This window comes from Ovis aries, chromosome 15, assembly GCF_016772045.2.
Source record: "Ovis aries strain OAR_USU_Benz2616 breed Rambouillet chromosome 15, ARS-UI_Ramb_v3.0, whole genome shotgun sequence".
NCBI lineage: Eukaryota > Metazoa > Chordata > Mammalia > Artiodactyla > Bovidae > Ovis > Ovis aries.
The window spans coordinates 55465024-55481861 of NC_056068.1; the positions used below are offsets into that span (position 1 = coordinate 55465024).

Below are 16838 nucleotides of genomic sequence, written 5' to 3' on the forward strand. Positions count from 1 at the left end.
GGACTCAGAGGGAGAGGGAGAGGGTGGGATGATTTGGGAGAATGACATTCTAACATGTATACTATCATGTGAATTGAATCGCCAGTCTATGTCTGACGCAGGATGCAGCATGCTTGGGGCTGGTGCATGGGGATGACCCAGAGGGATGTTGTGGGGAGGGAGGTGGGAGGGGGTTCATGTTTGGGAATGCATGTAAGAATTAAAGATTTTAAAATTAAAAAAAAAATAAATAAAAAAAAAATAAAGCTTACTATGAAGCAACAGTAATCAAAATAGTGTGGTACTGGCATAAAGACAGACAAACTAATAAAGAGGCTGGAAACAAAGCCTCACATATATGGTCAAATGATTTTTGACAAGAGTGCTAGGGCCATTCAACAGGGAAAAGACATCTTTTCCACAAATTGTTCTGGGAAAACTGGACATTCACATGAAAGAATGAAACTAGGCCTTTACTTAAATTAATACCATATACAAAGACATAGATGAAAATATAGGGGAAAATCATGACATTGGATTTGGCAATGATTTTTTTTTCTATGATGACAAAGGTAGAGGCGAAAACAAACAAAAAATCAAAGAAATTGGTTTCATGAGAATCAAAAATTTATACATCAAAATATACTACTGACAACCTAAAAAGGCAACCCATAAGCTACAAGAAAATATTTGCAAATCATATTTGTGACAAGGGATTAATGTCCAGAATATAAAGAGAACTCCTAAAACTCAGCAACAAAAAAACAAATAACCTGATTCAAAAATGGGCAGAGGACTTGACTACAAATCTGTCTAAAGAAGACTTGACTGGCTAATAATTATATGAAAAGAAGCTCAACATTACCAATCACTGGGGAAATGCAAATCGAAATTATAATGAGATGCCATCTCACAAAGATTAAGCTATCTCCTATCCAAAAAGCAGAAACCAACAAGGTTTGTTTGTTATTGGTGAGAATGTGGAGAAACTGGAACCCTTGTACACTGTTGGTGGGAACTCAAGATGGTACAGCCACTTTGGAAAAGAGTAATGGCAATTCCTCAAAAAATGAACAATAGAATTACCATCCATCTCACTTCTAGGTATACACTCAAAAGACTGAAAGCAGTCTCTCAATGAGGTATGTATGTACCCATGTTCATGACTACATTATTCACTATAGCTAAAATTGGAAGCAACAAGTGTCCATCAACTGACGAATGGAGACACCAAATGTAGTATATACATACAGAGGAATATCATTCATCCTTTTTAGGATGGAAATCCTGCAACATGCTACAACGGGAATGAACTTTCAAGATGTTAAGTGATATAAGCCAGTAATGTACGAAAAATACTGTATGATTCCACTTACATGAAATAGTCTACATTTGTAGACTACAAAATCATACAGGAAGAAAGCAGAATGGGATTGCCAGGGTCTGGGGCTGAGGAGGAGGAGGCATTGGGAAGTATTATTTAATGGGTACAGACTTTCAGTTTTACAAGATAAAAACAGTTTTGGAGATAAACAGTTGAAGTTTAGGCAGTATTATAAATAATATATGTTTTATTTATTTTTATTTAAGTTAAAAATTTTTTTAAATTAATTAACTTATTTTAATTGGAGGTTAATTACTTTACAACATTGTAGTGGTTTTTGCCATACACTGACATGACTCGGCCATGGGTGTACATGTGTTCCCCATCCTGAACCCCCCACTCACCTCCCTCTCCATCCCACCCCTCAGGGTCATCCTAGTGCACCAGCCCTGAGCACCTTGTCCCATGCATCGAACCTGGACTGGCGATCTGTTTCACATATGATAATATATACGTTTCAATGTTATTCTCTCAAATCATCCCACCCTAGCCTCCTCCCACAGAGTTCAAAAGGCTGTTCTTTACATCTGTGTCTCTTTTGCTGTCTTGCATATAAGGTCATCATTACCATCTTTCTAAATTTCAAACAAAGCAACTGACAAAGAATTAATCTCAAAAATATATAAGCAGCTCCTGCAGCTCAATTCCAGATAAATAATATATGTTACAACTAAAGCATACATTTAAAAATGGTTAATATGGTAGTGGGAGACTTTAATACCCCACTCACACCTATGGATAGATCAACTAAACAGAAAATTAACAAGGAAACATAAACTTTAAATGATACAATAGACCAGTTCAGTTCAGTTGCTCAGTCGTGTCCGACTCTTTGCAACCCCATGAATCGCAGCATGCCAGGCCTCCCTGTCCATCACCAACTCCCAGAGTTCACTCAGACTCAAGTCCACCGAGTCAGTGATGCCATCCAGCCATCTCATCCTCTGTCGTCCCCTTCTCCTCCTGCCCCCAATCCCTCCCAGCATCAGAGTCTTTCCCCATTTTACTACTTAGTAATTCTTGATATTACATTTTCCTGTTGTAGTTACTGCTGTGTTATTCCTGTTCTGGCTAGACTATGGCTGATAAGCAGTATTTATTAGTGATAAAACCTAGATTATGATCATCAATGTGTATGGTGGAGGTATGTGGAGGAGGTGGTAATGGGAAATGAAGACATCAAGACACAGAGAAACTGAAGGGTTGGAAGGGTCATTTACACTGAAGGTGAAGTCATAAGTAAGATAAGAGAGAAAGAAAATGTGCCAGGAGCTCATTGGCTCAGCATCATGACCACATTAGGCCATGACCTCTAGGCACTTGCACAATGAACCCAGAAGCTCTGAAAGAACATCGTTTCAATTCTGCTTAAAATATCCTGCATGAAACAGCTGATTAACACCACTGTCAGATAATGTCAAGAACCCTAGTCTGACAATTCCATTCACCATTGCAATGAAAAGAATAAAATACTTAGGAATATATCTACCTAAAGAAACTAAAGACCTATATATAGAAAACTATAAAACACTGATGAAAGAAATCAAAGAGGACACTAATAGATGGAGAAATATACCATGTTCATGGATCGGAAGAATCAATATAGTGAAAATGAGTATACTACCCAAAGCAATTTACAAATTCAATGCAATCCCTATCAAGCTACCAGCCACATTTTTCACAGAACTAGAACAAATAATTTCAAGATTTGTATGGAAATACAAAAAACCTCGAATAGCCAAAGCAATCTTGAGGAAGAAGAATGGAACTGGAGGAATCAACTTGCCTGACTTCAGGCTCTACTACAAAGCCACAGTCATCAAGACAGTATGGTACTGGCACAAAGACAGACATATAGATCAATGGAACAAAATAGAAAGCCCAGAGATAAATCCACACACATATGGACACCTTATCTTTGACAAAGGAGGCAAGAATATACAATGGAGTAAAGACAATCTCTTTAACAAGTGGTGCTGGGAAAACTGGTTAACCACTTGTAAAAGAATGAAACTAGATCACTTTCTAACACCATACACAAAAATAAACTCAAAATGGATTAAAGATCTAAATGTAAGACCAGAAACTATAAAACTCCTAGAGGAGAACATAGGCAAAACACTCTCAGACATAAATCACAGCAGGATCCTCTATGATCCACCTCCCAGAATTCTGGAAATAAAAGCAAAAATAAACAAATGGGATCTAATTAAAATTAAAAGCTTCTGCACAACAAAGGAAAATATAAGCAAGGTGAAAAGACAGCCTTCTGAATGGGAGAAAATAATAGCAAATGAAGCAACTGACAAACAACTAATCTCAAAAATATACAAGCAACTTATGCAGCTCAATTCCAGAAAAATAAACGACCCAATCAAAAAATGGGCCAAAGAACTAAATAGACATTTCTCCAAAGAACACATACGGATGGCTAACAAACATGAAAAGATGCTCAACATCACTCATTATTAGAGAAATGTAAATCAAAACCACAATGAGGTACCACTTCACACCAGTCAGAATGGCTGCGATCCAAAAATCTGCAAGCAATAAATGCTGGAGAGGGTGTGGAGAAAAGGGAACCCTCCTACACTGTTGGTGGGAATGCAAACTAGTACAGCCACTATGGAGAACAGTGTGGAGATTCCTTAAAAAATTGCAAACAGAACTGCCTTATAACCCAGCAATCCCACTATTGGGCATACACACCGAGGAAACCAGAATTGAAAGAGACACATGTACCCCAATGTTCATCGCAGCACTGTTTATAATAGCCAGGACATGGAAACAACCTAGATGTCCATCAGCAGATGAATGGATAAGCAAGCTGTGGTACATATACACAATGGAGTATTACTCAGCTGTTAAAAAGAATTCATTTGAATCAGTTCTGATGAGATGGATGAAACTGGAGCCGATTATACAGAGTGAAGTAAGCCAGAAAGAAAAACACCAATACAGTATACTAACACATATATACGGAATTTAGAAAGATGGCAATGACGACCCTGTATGCAAGACAACAAAAAAGACACAGATGTGTATAACAGACTTTTGGACTCTGAGGGAGAGGGAGAGGGTGGGATGATTTGGGAGAATGGCATTCTAACATGTATACTATCATGTAAGAATCGAATCGTCAGTCTATGTCTGATGCAGGATACAGCATGCTTGGGGCTGGTGCATGGGGATGGCCCAGAGAGATGTTATGGGGAGAGAAGTGGGAGGGGGGTTCATGTTTCGGAACGCATGTAAGAATTAAAGATTTTAAAATTAAAAAAAAAAACAGCATTCAAAAAACAAAACAAAACAAAACAAACAAACAAAAAAAAGAACCCTAGTCTGGGATAAAGAAGTCTAGTCCTAATCCTGGCTTTATCATGTACTGATCCACAAACTTGTTATTTCTCACTGGGATGCCTTTGGCTAAGCTATTGCCTCTACCCAGATTCCCCATCTCTGCTTGGGAAAATACTATTTTTCCTTCAAGGTGTAACACAAACACAGTTCTGAGCACAAAGATCATTTTCCACAGAGTAGGAGGGGGACTCACCCTCCTCCACTGAGGTTCCACTGCATTGCCTTATTCTTTTTTGGACAGCCCTCACCACACATGGTCCTGTACTGTATTTATTTGTAAACATGCCCTATCTCCTTCACTGGCTGGGAACAGCTCTTAGGCAGGACTATATTTCACTCATCTGCCTCTCCCCAGCACTCAAAAGGAGGATATAGTAGGACCATAGTAGGTACTCAGGGAATGTTAATTAAATAGATTGCTAAGGTAGGGCATGGGAACGAGTTATAAGCATGTTTGTAGGGGGTACAAATTTGAGCTATGTGTGGAGACTACACAGAGTGGTTTATGAGCCTGTGATTGAGAATGTAGGGGTTGCAGATATGTGATTTGTAAAGGAGAAGTGGTTCACGTATGTGTGTCATGTGCAGATGTCCCATGTGGACATGGGAGAAACTCCCACAGGCTTGCCCTCTCTACAGCCTGGGCCAGGCTGGAGTCGTCCATGGCATTGGTCTTTTCTCCTCTCACCCTGGCCCCTTCTTTCCTACCTTATTTGCACGTCACTCTCCAGTCCATGGGCCCCTTGTTCAACAGCTTTCTCAAAGGACATTATGGTATTCTCAGGTCCCAGCTGTGTAAGAAAAGGACATCAGGCCTTTAATCTCACAGTCTTTACTGCCAACATCCCTTGTAGGGTAGGGAGGGTCCCAGAAATGAAAAGACTTTAGGAAGCAGAGTTTCGTTCCCTTGGCTCTTTCTGTAAAGAATCTGCCTACATTCTACTCTATTGAACCTGACTTGGGGATTTGGCTCATCTGAGGCAATGTCACTGGGCACAATAAAGAGAAAAAAGACTGAGAATTAGGTGACCTGGGTTCAAGTCCAACTTCTACACTTAACTCCTTATTCCTGTCATCTCAAGCCAGCTCTTTACTTCTCCAGGGGCTCCTGGATCTGATGTGCCATTGTCTCATCCGCACTCATGCACATCTGTACTTACCCACATCCGTCATGCTCAGACCTACCATGGGTGCACCTCTATGACCAAAGAAGTCCGGCTTGGGTGCTAATTTATCCTTCTCCTGAACACAGGGAGAGTAAGTCCCAAATGGCACCACATACAGACATAAAAGGATAAGAAGGAAGGGCAATCCAACAACCACTTGCAGAACTGAAAAAGTTGGAAGGAGAAAGTGACAAAAAAGAAAAGAGGAATGCAGAACCATCCCAAGCAAATAACTATCCCCAAAACAACAGTCCGTAAATACCGAGTGCATGGGTTCATTGAATCTGTGGACTCATTGATTTACTCTCAATTTCTGTCATATCCCCATATTCTTTCAGTGACTTGAAAGTAAAGAACTATTCAAATAAAAAGTGTTATTAAGTCAAAACTATTGCAATTGCAAATTTACAAGGGAATGAGTTGTTCAGGAGGTAGAAGGAGAGGGAATGTTAAGGAATAACTTCTCAGAAGGAGGAGTAGTTTGGTTGGTTCTGAGAAAGTCCTCAAGCCCTTAAGGATCAGCCTAAAATGCCCCTGTACTGAAGGCAGTGAGGGATAGTAGAAGGGATACTAGCTAAAAGAAATCCAAGTTCAAAGCGAGACTACTATTTTCTAATTTTATGACTTAGACATGTTGTTTAACCTCTTCGGATCTTTACTTTTCTCATTCTGAAAAATGGAATTATTTTGCTACTAACATCTGTCTCATGTAATTAATATGACAGTGTTGACTCATCATAGGTTCTCAGTAAATAGTAGACACTTCTCTCTTTCTCCTCATTCATCTCTTAAATATACACACAAACACATACACACACACACACACACACACACACAGCCTGACCATAATACCTGTTATCACTGGCCACTCCCCAACACATACTATTTTAGATCTTGGAGGATTTTACCCATTTGTACATTTTAAAATTACCACCTATGTTGCTTTCAAATCTAGATCTGCCAGCTCTAACCTCTCAACTTTGTGAGCATATTACACCACTTGTTTCTTCTTCTTTCACTAGTATTCTGGTTTCTTCTCATTCTAGCTAAAATTCAGGAAATGAAAAACAAGAGAGTCATTTTTGTGCCCTGTGAGTCCTTGCCCCCAGAAACATTTCCTAAAACACACTGGTCACATGCACATACACACGTGTACACTCAATGACAACACTACCAATCGAGTTTTTCTCTTTCCTGCATCCTTGCACAAGTCAGGAAGCAAGCACTCCCTATTTAACCAGCAGTGAAAAAAAAGACATAGAAGAAGGTCCTCCTGGTTTCTCAGTAAGTGTGCTGAGAGAGAACTCCATTCTCAAAATAGTTTCATATACAGCTCTTGACTCTTGTTTGTTTCCATGATATTTCACTGGGGACTGTTTTGAAGTACTAAGATGTGTCCAGGGGATATCTGTACTTGGTTCTAGAGTTGAAAATAGTAATATTTGAATACAAACTAAAAGAACTCTGACTTGTACCATCACTGGTCAAATAAAATTAAAATTCCCTCTACCCTCCCCACAACTACTTCAACCTATTCCCAGACAGTCAATGTGTAACAATAGAGAGAAAATTCTTATTTTTCTAGAAGGAGAATCCCTTTTTAGAAGAGGGCCTGTCTGATCAGAGAAATGCTATGACAGGCCATGTAGGGTTATGAGTTTGACCAGAAGCATGCCTGAGTAACAAGCTAAATGAATTTCAAAAAGCTACAGTGCTGGCTATCTACCAACCTTGTTTGGCTGAGTGAAGTACATTAGCTAAAGTCAGAGCTGGAAGAATCAGGGAAAGTTCCACCCTTAGGACATACCTTCTCCTTCCAAATGGATCAAGTAGAAGGCCACAGGCCAGGAAAGCAAAACCATTGCAGATATGCTGCTCAGGTGTATGTAGGGAGCAAAGACCTGAGAGAAAGCCAAAAGTCAGGCTGAACACATCTGGACAGACAGGGCTACTACTAAGGATGGTGCTTACCTGCAGTGACAGCCCAATGGTGAGCCATCTATCTCTCCAAAAAGTTAATAAAATCCACATCAAAAACGAGCAAAACAGAATCACTATCAGAACCATGATCTAGGGAAATAAAAAGAATATCTTGACTTCTTTGGGCCTTCCCTGATAGCTCAGTTGTTAAATAATCTGCCCGCAGTGAAGGAGACCCCAGTTTGATTCCTGGGTTGGGAAGATCCACTGGAGAAGGGATAGACTACCCATTTTTCTTGGGTTTCCCTTGTGGCTCAGCTGGTAAAGAATCTTCCCTTAATGCAGGACACCTTGGTTCTATCCGTGGGTTTGGAAGATCCTCTGGAGAAGGGAAAAGGCTACCCATTCCAGTATTTTGGCCTGGAGAATTCCATGGACTATATAGTCCATGGGGTCACAAAGAGTTGGACACAACTGAGCAACTTTCACTTTGACTTTTAGACACTAATCTTGGATCAGAACTGTCCTTGGGAAATATGCATGAGTGTGTGATAAGTCACTTCAGTCATATCCGACTCTTTGCAACCCTATGAACTGTAGCCTGCCAGTCTCCTCTGTCCATGGGATTCTCCAGCCAAGAATACTGGAGTGGATTGCCATGTATGTACTCACAGTTTCAGGGACCTCATTTCCTCATCTTTTTTAATCTAACCATTCTTTAATAGTCCATGGATCTAATAATCCACCTTTGCTGTGAAGTCTTTTTTGTGCACCATGGTTGGAAAACAAACAAACCTACACAGCTATGTGGTCGAATTCCTTTACTGATTTATTATCTCCATGTCAGCTTGGCCCTCAACATTGCTTAGCATGTCTCATTTAGTTTCAACAGTAGCCATTACAAATATTCTCTTTTTAAAAATATGACTCAATACAATCTCAGGTAAACAGTATTTTGTTCAATGTATGCTTTCCCCAAATAGACTATAAGCTTCATGAAATCAGGGATAATGTTCATGATTATATATTTATTGTCTTTAGAATGTCTGACACATAATAAACTTTCTATAAATATTTGGTTAACAGATGAAAAAACCCTGCTGGCCTGAAAACTATATTTGGTCATAAGAAATGAACATCGAGACCAAGAATACATAACTTTAACTGCCTCCCTTCACATAGATAGTTTTCTATATGTATGTAGCCCTCTAGACAGGACTTGGTTTCCACTCCTCCATAATTCTTTACCTATGAGAGTAACTGATTCTGTAATTAAACCTCATAAAAGAAACTCCAGGCCTTGCTGCCCTCAGGGTTAATTTTTCAAACATTTAAGGAAGAAATATTTCAACTTTAAAAAACTCTTCCAAAGAATAAAGAGGGAATTTTCTCGAACTTGTTTTTTGAAGCCAACAAAAACACTGATATTCACACTCAACAAGGACATTATAGGAAACAAAAATGACATTCCAAACGCTTCTATACATAGGTCTATGTAGATATTAAAATCTTACATAACTTATTAGCAAACCAAATGCATCACAATACAAACTTTAATAGATGAATGAGACTCACCTGAATCTCTTGCAATTCTGTGATTTTATTCCACACCAAGCTTTACTAATGATTTAAGGCAATTATAAGGTACAGATAAAACAGTTTCCCTTGGAGGTCTGTCAAAAATAGCTATTCATAAAAAGGTCTTTCCTACATTACGATATATTCTGGTCTGGGACTCAACCTGTGAGGTGTGTTTTAAGCAAAGTATGTGGAAACATTTCTCCACAGAAGGAATCTTTTGGGTTATGGTGCATCATTTTTTAAAAAATATATTTTGTTAACTGCACAACTTCAGCCAGCCATGCTTCCCACCTTACAAATCTATAAATTCCAGGTAAGTTTACTTATTGTAGCAACCTAGATATACCAATTTAGATCCTCCTAGAAATTTCCATAGATAAGGACTCTCCATTATCTTTTGGCTAATAAATATCTTTAGTATGTTTATTAGGAGGTTGGGTTATTAGTTATATATAGATTTTTTTAAATAAAGAGTTTTAATTGAGGTCATTCATTGTTCTCTGAGCACACTTAAGTAGAAGGGGATACACTATAGGCCTGATTGCTAACCCTTTCCTTCCAGGTTTACTCTTTTCACACTGAAATTCCAAGCCCTAAAGAAACTCCCTTGCCAGGGAGACTTAAAGGCCAAGGGTTTAAAGGTCCACACAAATTAGTCATCTTCCAAGGGTATTCCAACTCCTCTAATAACCAGCTCCACCACTTCTCATTGGCTATGCATTCGTAACTGGAATTAGATCACAGAATACCTGAAGAGATAATGGCTTTGTTAGATTTATTAACAAAAATCCTGTAGAATATGTGTCAGAATTGATTCTGAGGATGCTTGCCAAGGAAAAAACAATGTAATATTAAGGATGCTAGACAAGGAGAAAATAGTGATATTAAACCAGGCTGAATTTACTGATACATGTGCACTTACCAGAGATTCTAAATTCAGTGTATTAACATTTAGGTATTATGCATCTCAGAGTGGTTCTGTTTGTGTATCTGAAACCTTGGCTCAATAGTTCAGTTCAGTTCAGTCACTCAGTCATGTCCGACTCTTTGCAACCCCATGAACTGCGGCACACCAGGCCTCCCTGTCCATCACCAACTTCCAGAGTTTGCCCAAACTCATGTCCATTGAGTCAGTGATGCCATCCAACCATCTCATCCTCTGTCGCCCCCTTCTCCTCCTGCCCTCAATCTTACCCAGCATCAGGGTCTTTTCAAATGAGTCAGCTCTTCGCATCAGGTGGCCAAAGTATTGGAATTTCAGCTCAATAGTAGCCCATACTTTATAAAATTGGGACACCAGCAATTTCTTAGTGTAATATGGAAGAAAGAATCTAATGACTTATTGAGAAAAGGTTACTGGAATGCTGTTAATATCACCTATGATGAGCTAAGCCACTTTATATCATGCTCTATGGGAGGTCTCAGAGGACACTGAGAAACACATTGGTAAGGAAAGTGTCAGCATCCTTGAAAAGCACTGTAGTGGCCATCCTTTATGCCTGGATAAAGGTGAGAAGTGCTGCCATTGAAACTGGCTTCCTGAGTTCAAAGGCAATGATGAGATTCTGCTAGGCAGATGCCAAGTAGCAGCACTCACTGACAGAGACAACATAAGCATGGTTTCTGTAATACACACAAGCCTGGAATAGTAATTAGAATGGTTTAACCGATAGATTCTCTTGGTAGTGACTAACTGCTCATGGTGTCCCAACTCCAAAACCCATAGGATCTCAGTAAGGCCTATATGTTCACTCTTCAATTTCCTGTTTCCCTGTATGATCTTGTGATTTCAATTTCCATTCATTCTAACTCTTAAATTTGCATTTTCAGTTCATCCTTCCCTTTTGAGTAAAAGGAAATTTAAGGGGACCACTCAGAGTTTGACATGTTCCTGGATTTTAGGAAATACAAGGAATGGTATCAAAGCCATAAGCCTATAAATAGCAAGGGGCTGTGCTAGAGATGCTCAAGCCCATGGCAGAACAAAATGAGGAAGGAAATGAGCTGCATGTTAGAAATGAGCCGCATGTCTTCAGATGTTGGGTCAGTGATACCTGCTTCCTCAGACCAGATATGGATTCTTTGTTACTGACAGTAAATTTTTATTTATTTTTTAAATTAAATTTTTGCTAAAAAATTATATTATTTTTGTTTCCTTATGACTGAAATATGAACATTATATTAGAGAAATACATGTTGATTATATCTCAATAAAATGGTAAAATAAATAAGTACATTGCTTTTAAGTATGTACACTAAAATTAGAATATGATTAGTTTTATTTTATTTTTTTACATTTTATTTTATTTTTATTTCTATTTTTACTTTATTTTACTTTACAATACTGTATTGGTTTTGCCATACATTGTTTATTTTTAAAAATTTTATTAGAATATAGTTGCTTTACAAGATTGTGTTAGTTTCTATTGTACAGCAAAGGGAATCAGCTGTATGTATACAAATATCCCCACTTTTTGGATTTCCTTCCCATTTAGGTTACAACAAGGTCTGACTCTTTGCGACCCGATGGACTGCAGTCCACCAGTATTCTTCAGGCAAGAATACTGGAGTGGGTTGCCATGCCCTCCTCCAGGGGATCTTCTTGACCTAGAAATTGAACTTGCATCTCCTGTGTCTCCTGCATTGCAGAATTCTTTACCGCTGAGCCATCAGGAAAGCTTGGTCTACTACAGTAAACTAAAATTCTTAATGACTGAAATAAGAAAGTTCTGTGACTATAAAGGACTGGGAAAACAATGGAGTTTGCACAGGATTTTATGGGAATGGGAAGAACAGAATCACAGAATGAGTTTAACATGGAGTAGTGAGAAAAAATAAAGTTTGGGTTCAGCTTGGTCAGTAAGCCAGTTCCACATGTTAGAAACTGAATGATTTCAGTTGAGACTGTGTAAGCAGGTCTCTTGTTTCTAAGGGAGACAAAGAAAGGGAGGCTCTGTATTTAATACTTAGTGCCAGCCCTTGTTTCAGATCTCCTATGAAGATTCAGATGTCCTACCTTATGATACCAGTGCAGGTATAGTTCATTTTTTTCCCAACACAACAAAAATCCAAATACCTGAAAAAAGAAAAAACACAATAACAAAAAACAATGAAAGAGAAAAAACCAAGATGCTACCCAAAACTGAACTCAAAATTCCTTTCACAGTCTGGCATTACATTCACTCTTTGCTACACCTGCCCTTTTCATCATCTAAGAGTTTGCCATGCTGTTCCTCTGTCTAAAAAGCTCTCCCTCCCCATGCCATGGACCCATCAAACACAGTTCATGTGTTACTTCCTAGCTGTAACTTTCACCAGCAATCCAGAGAGAATTTATTATCTTCTCTGGGATTTTGTAACAATCAGTACACTGATATCCTTCCTGAGTTTCTACCAATTTTCCTTTCTGTGTGATGGAACTTATTCCTGGTATTAGGTAGAGACACTAGTGAGAGAACAGAGGTCATGGGCCAGCCCTTCCAAAGGTCATTTAAAAGCTCTTTTTTGGGATTTTATTGGTGGTTCAGTGGTCAAGAATCTACCTTGTGATGCAAGGGTTTGATCTCTGGCTGGGGAACTAAGATACCACATGCAGAGAAGCACTTAACCAATACACCACAACATTAATGAAAGACCTTGAACTATGCAACCAAGACCGAAAGACAGCCAAATAAATAGTTTTTTTTTTTTTTTACAAAGCTCTTCTTTGAGGAACCAGTGCCATTGTTACAACTGTTAACCACTGCTGTTAACATTGGTATTAGTCAATAAACCTTAATTAGGTTTGAATCTATGTAATCACCAAGTCACAGACTGAAAACTGGTCTTCAGATTCCTAGGTTATTAAGGAGAGTTTGAATGCATAAGGAAATCACCTTTTTATCAAAATAATTTTATGGATATGATTCTATTTGTACTTTGGTGGTGGTTTAGTTGTTAAGTTGTGCACAACTCTTGTGACCCCATGGACTATAGCCACCAGTCTCCTCTATTCATGGGATGTTCTAAGCAAGAATACTGAAGTGGGTTGCCATTTCGTTCTCTAGGGGATGTTTCTAACCCACGGATCAAATTTGGGTCTTCTGCATTGCAGGCTGATTCTTTACTGACTGAGTCACCAGGCCATTTATTTGTACATTACCAAACCCTATAAACAGTTTCACAAGATGGTCAACACCGAAATCAGATTGATTATATTCTTTGCAGCCAAAGATGGAGAAGCTCTATACAGTCAGCAAAAACAAGACCGGGAGCTGACTGTGGCTCAGATCATGAACTCCTTATTGCCAAATTCAGACTTAAATTGAAGAAAGTAGGGAAAACCACTAGACCATTCAGGTATGACCTAAATCAAACCCCTTATGATTATACAGTGGAAGTGAGAAATAGATTTAAGGGACTAGATCTGATACATAGGGTGCCTGAAGAACTATGGATGGAGGTTCGTGACATTGTACAGGAGACAGGGATCAAGACCATCCCCATGGAAAAGAAATGCAAAAAAGCAAAATGGCTGTCTGGGGAGACCTTACAAATAGCTGTGAAAAGAAGAGAAGTGAAAAGCAAAGGAGAAAAGGAAAGCTATAAGCATCTGAAAGCAGACTTTCAAAGAATAGCAAGAAGAGATAAGAAAGCCTTCCTCAGCAATCAGTGCAAAGAAATAGAGGAAAAGAACACAATGGGAAAGACTAGAGATCTCTTCAAGAAAATTAGAGATAACAAGGGAACATTTCATGCAAAGATGGGCTCGATAAAGGACAGAAATGTAATGGATCTAACAGAGGCAGAAGATATTAAGAAGAGGTGGCAAGAATACACAGAAGAACTGTATAAAAAAGATCTTCCCAACCCAGATAATCACGATGGTGTGATCACTCACCTATAGCCAGACATCCTGGAATGTGAAGTCAAGTGGACCTTAGAAAGCATCACACGATCAAAGCTAGTGAAGGTGATGGAATTCCAGTTGAGCTATTTCAAATCCTGAAAGATGATGCTGTGAAAGTGCTGCACTCAACATGCCAGCAAATTTGGAAAACTCAGCAGTGGCCACAGGACTGGAAAAGGTCAATTTTCATTCCAATCCCAAAGAAAGGTAATGCCAAAGAATGCTCAAACTACTGCCCAATTGCACTCATCTGACATGCTAGTAAAGTAATGCTCAAAATTCTCCAAGCCAGGCTTCAGCAATACGTGAACCGTGAACTTCCTGATGTTGAAGCTGGTTTTAGAAAAGGCAGAGGAACCAGAGATCAAATTGCCAACATCTGCTGGATCATCGAAAAAGCAAGAGAGTTCCAGAAAAACATCTATTTCTGCTTTATTGACTATACCAAAGCCTTTGACTGTGTGGATCACAATAAACTGGAAAATTCTGAAAGAGATGGGAATACCAGACCACCTGACCTGCCTCTTGAGAAACCTGTACGCAGGTCAGGAAGCAACAGTTAGAACTGGACATGGAACAACAGACTGGTTCCAAATAGGAAAAGGAGTACGTCAAGGTTGTATATTGTCACCCTGCTTATTTAACTTATATGCAGAGTACATCATGAGAAACGCTGGGCTGGAAGAAACACAAGCTGGAATCAAGACTGCTGGGAGAAATATAAATAACCTCAGATATGCAGATGACACCACCCTTATGGCAGAAAGTGAAGACGACCTAAAGAGCCTCTTGATGAAAGTGAAAGAGGAGAGTGAAAAAGTTGGCTTAAAGCTCAACATTCAGAAAATGAAGATCATGGCATCTGGTCCCATTACTTCATATCAAATAGATGGGGAAACAGTGGAAACAGTGTCAGACTTTATTTTGGGGGGGCTCCAAAATCATTGCAGATGGTGATTGCAGCCATGAAATTAAAAGACGCTTACTCCTTGGAAGGAAAGTTATGGCCAACCTAGATAGCATATTGAAAGGCAGAGACATTACTTTGCCAACAAAGGTCCGTCTACTCAGGCTATGTTTTTTTCAGTGGTCAGGTATGAATGTGAGAGTTGGACTGTGAAGAAAGCTGAGCACTGAAGAATTGATGCGTTTGAACTGTAGTGTTGGAGAAGACTCTTGAGAGTCCCTTGGACTGCAAGGAGATCCAACCAGTCCATTCTGAAGGAGATCAGCCCTGGGATTTCTTTTGGAAGGAATGATGCTGAAGCTGAAACTCCAGTACTTTGGCCACCTCATGCGAAGAGTTGATTCATTGGAAAAGACTCTGATGCTGGGAGGGATTGAGGGCAGGAGGAGAAGGGGACGACAGAGGATGAGATGGCTTGATGGCATCACCGACTCAATGGATGTGAGTTGAGTGAACTCCAGGAGTTGGTGATGGACAGGGAGGCCTGGTGTGCTGTGATTCATGGGGTCGCAAAGAGTCGGACACGACTGAGAGACTGAACTGAACTGAAGCCCTATAGAATATCAGTAAATATTATGATAATTCTCATTTGAACCAAGAAATTGAGGCTTAGAAGAGTTATGTGACTTGGTCAAGGTTACAAAATAACTTTAAGCAGAAACAGAATCTAGGTCTCCTCCGTTGTTGCCAGTGTATCCAAAAACAGGGAGGGTAGAGGAGAAGCCTATTAAAAAACTTATGGCTTATTGGAAAATGGAAGTCCATCTTAGTTTTATTTTGATCATGTATGAGAGTAGTATAAGTCGGTGGCCAGATTCTTGTCCCAAATACATCATTCATCTGCATTTTTCTCATTAAATAGAAAATTTCTAACTAATTTCTGTCTACAGACACCCTTCACACAATGCCTTTCAAAATGATAATCCTATAGAATCTGATTTATATCAAGTATCTTAGCCTACTCTTTAGGCCTTACAAAATGTATCACAAGTCTATTGTTTTAACCATATTCCCCATTTTTCTTCACTATCCCCTACATGCTAACAGTACTGATTCTTCCCTCTTATCTACTCAAACTCCATATATCTCTGTCTTACTGACTTTGTCATGATGTTGCCATGGTCTGGACTTTCTTCTGCACTCCCATAAACACATGTCTAAATCCAACATCCTTTCAAGGCCACCATCCTTTCTGCCACCTCCTCCAAGAAGTTTCACTTAATCCTCTTGACTGAAAGTTACCTCTTCCTTCTCAGAACCCATGCTGAACTTTATTTAGGCCTTCTAATGACAATTATAATGCTCTGTCTGCATTGGTTATTTTTTGTCTAGGACTTACTTCCCTACTAGATTCTAAACTCATTGAATTAAGGACTATTGTAACTTTATTTCTCATACCTCTGTCTTTGAAGTGCCCTGAATAAATACAAAAACTGCACGTCTTTGATCTCTGTAACCTCAGTACTTATGGCTCATACAATAGTCAATATATTTTGCTGAAAGAAAAGTTAATGCAAATGTCAACTGCTTTGGGAGTTGGGTATTTTTAGTATCAGACAAGAAATCAGTGGGGACAAGAAATTATGAAATCAG

General features: G+C 39.1%; 1 protein-coding gene across 1 annotated transcript in view; it reads right to left on the reverse strand.

Annotated features, from left to right (window-relative positions):
• Positions 1-16838, reverse strand: part of LOC101110537 (glycerophosphodiester phosphodiesterase domain-containing protein 4-like) — a 124623-nt gene that overhangs the window by 64971 nt on the left and 42814 nt on the right. The window contains exons 3-8 of the mRNA XM_042232619.1: positions 12407-12466; positions 7861-7959; positions 7697-7790; positions 6861-6935; positions 5909-6054; positions 5432-5514 (exon numbers count right to left, since the gene is read on the reverse strand). Coding sequence (XP_042088553.1) covers positions 5432-5514; positions 5909-6054; positions 6861-6935; positions 7697-7790; positions 7861-7959; positions 12407-12466 — 557 coding nt within the window. The remainder of the gene's footprint in view (positions 1-5431; positions 5515-5908; positions 6055-6860; positions 6936-7696; positions 7791-7860; positions 7960-12406; positions 12467-16838) is intronic.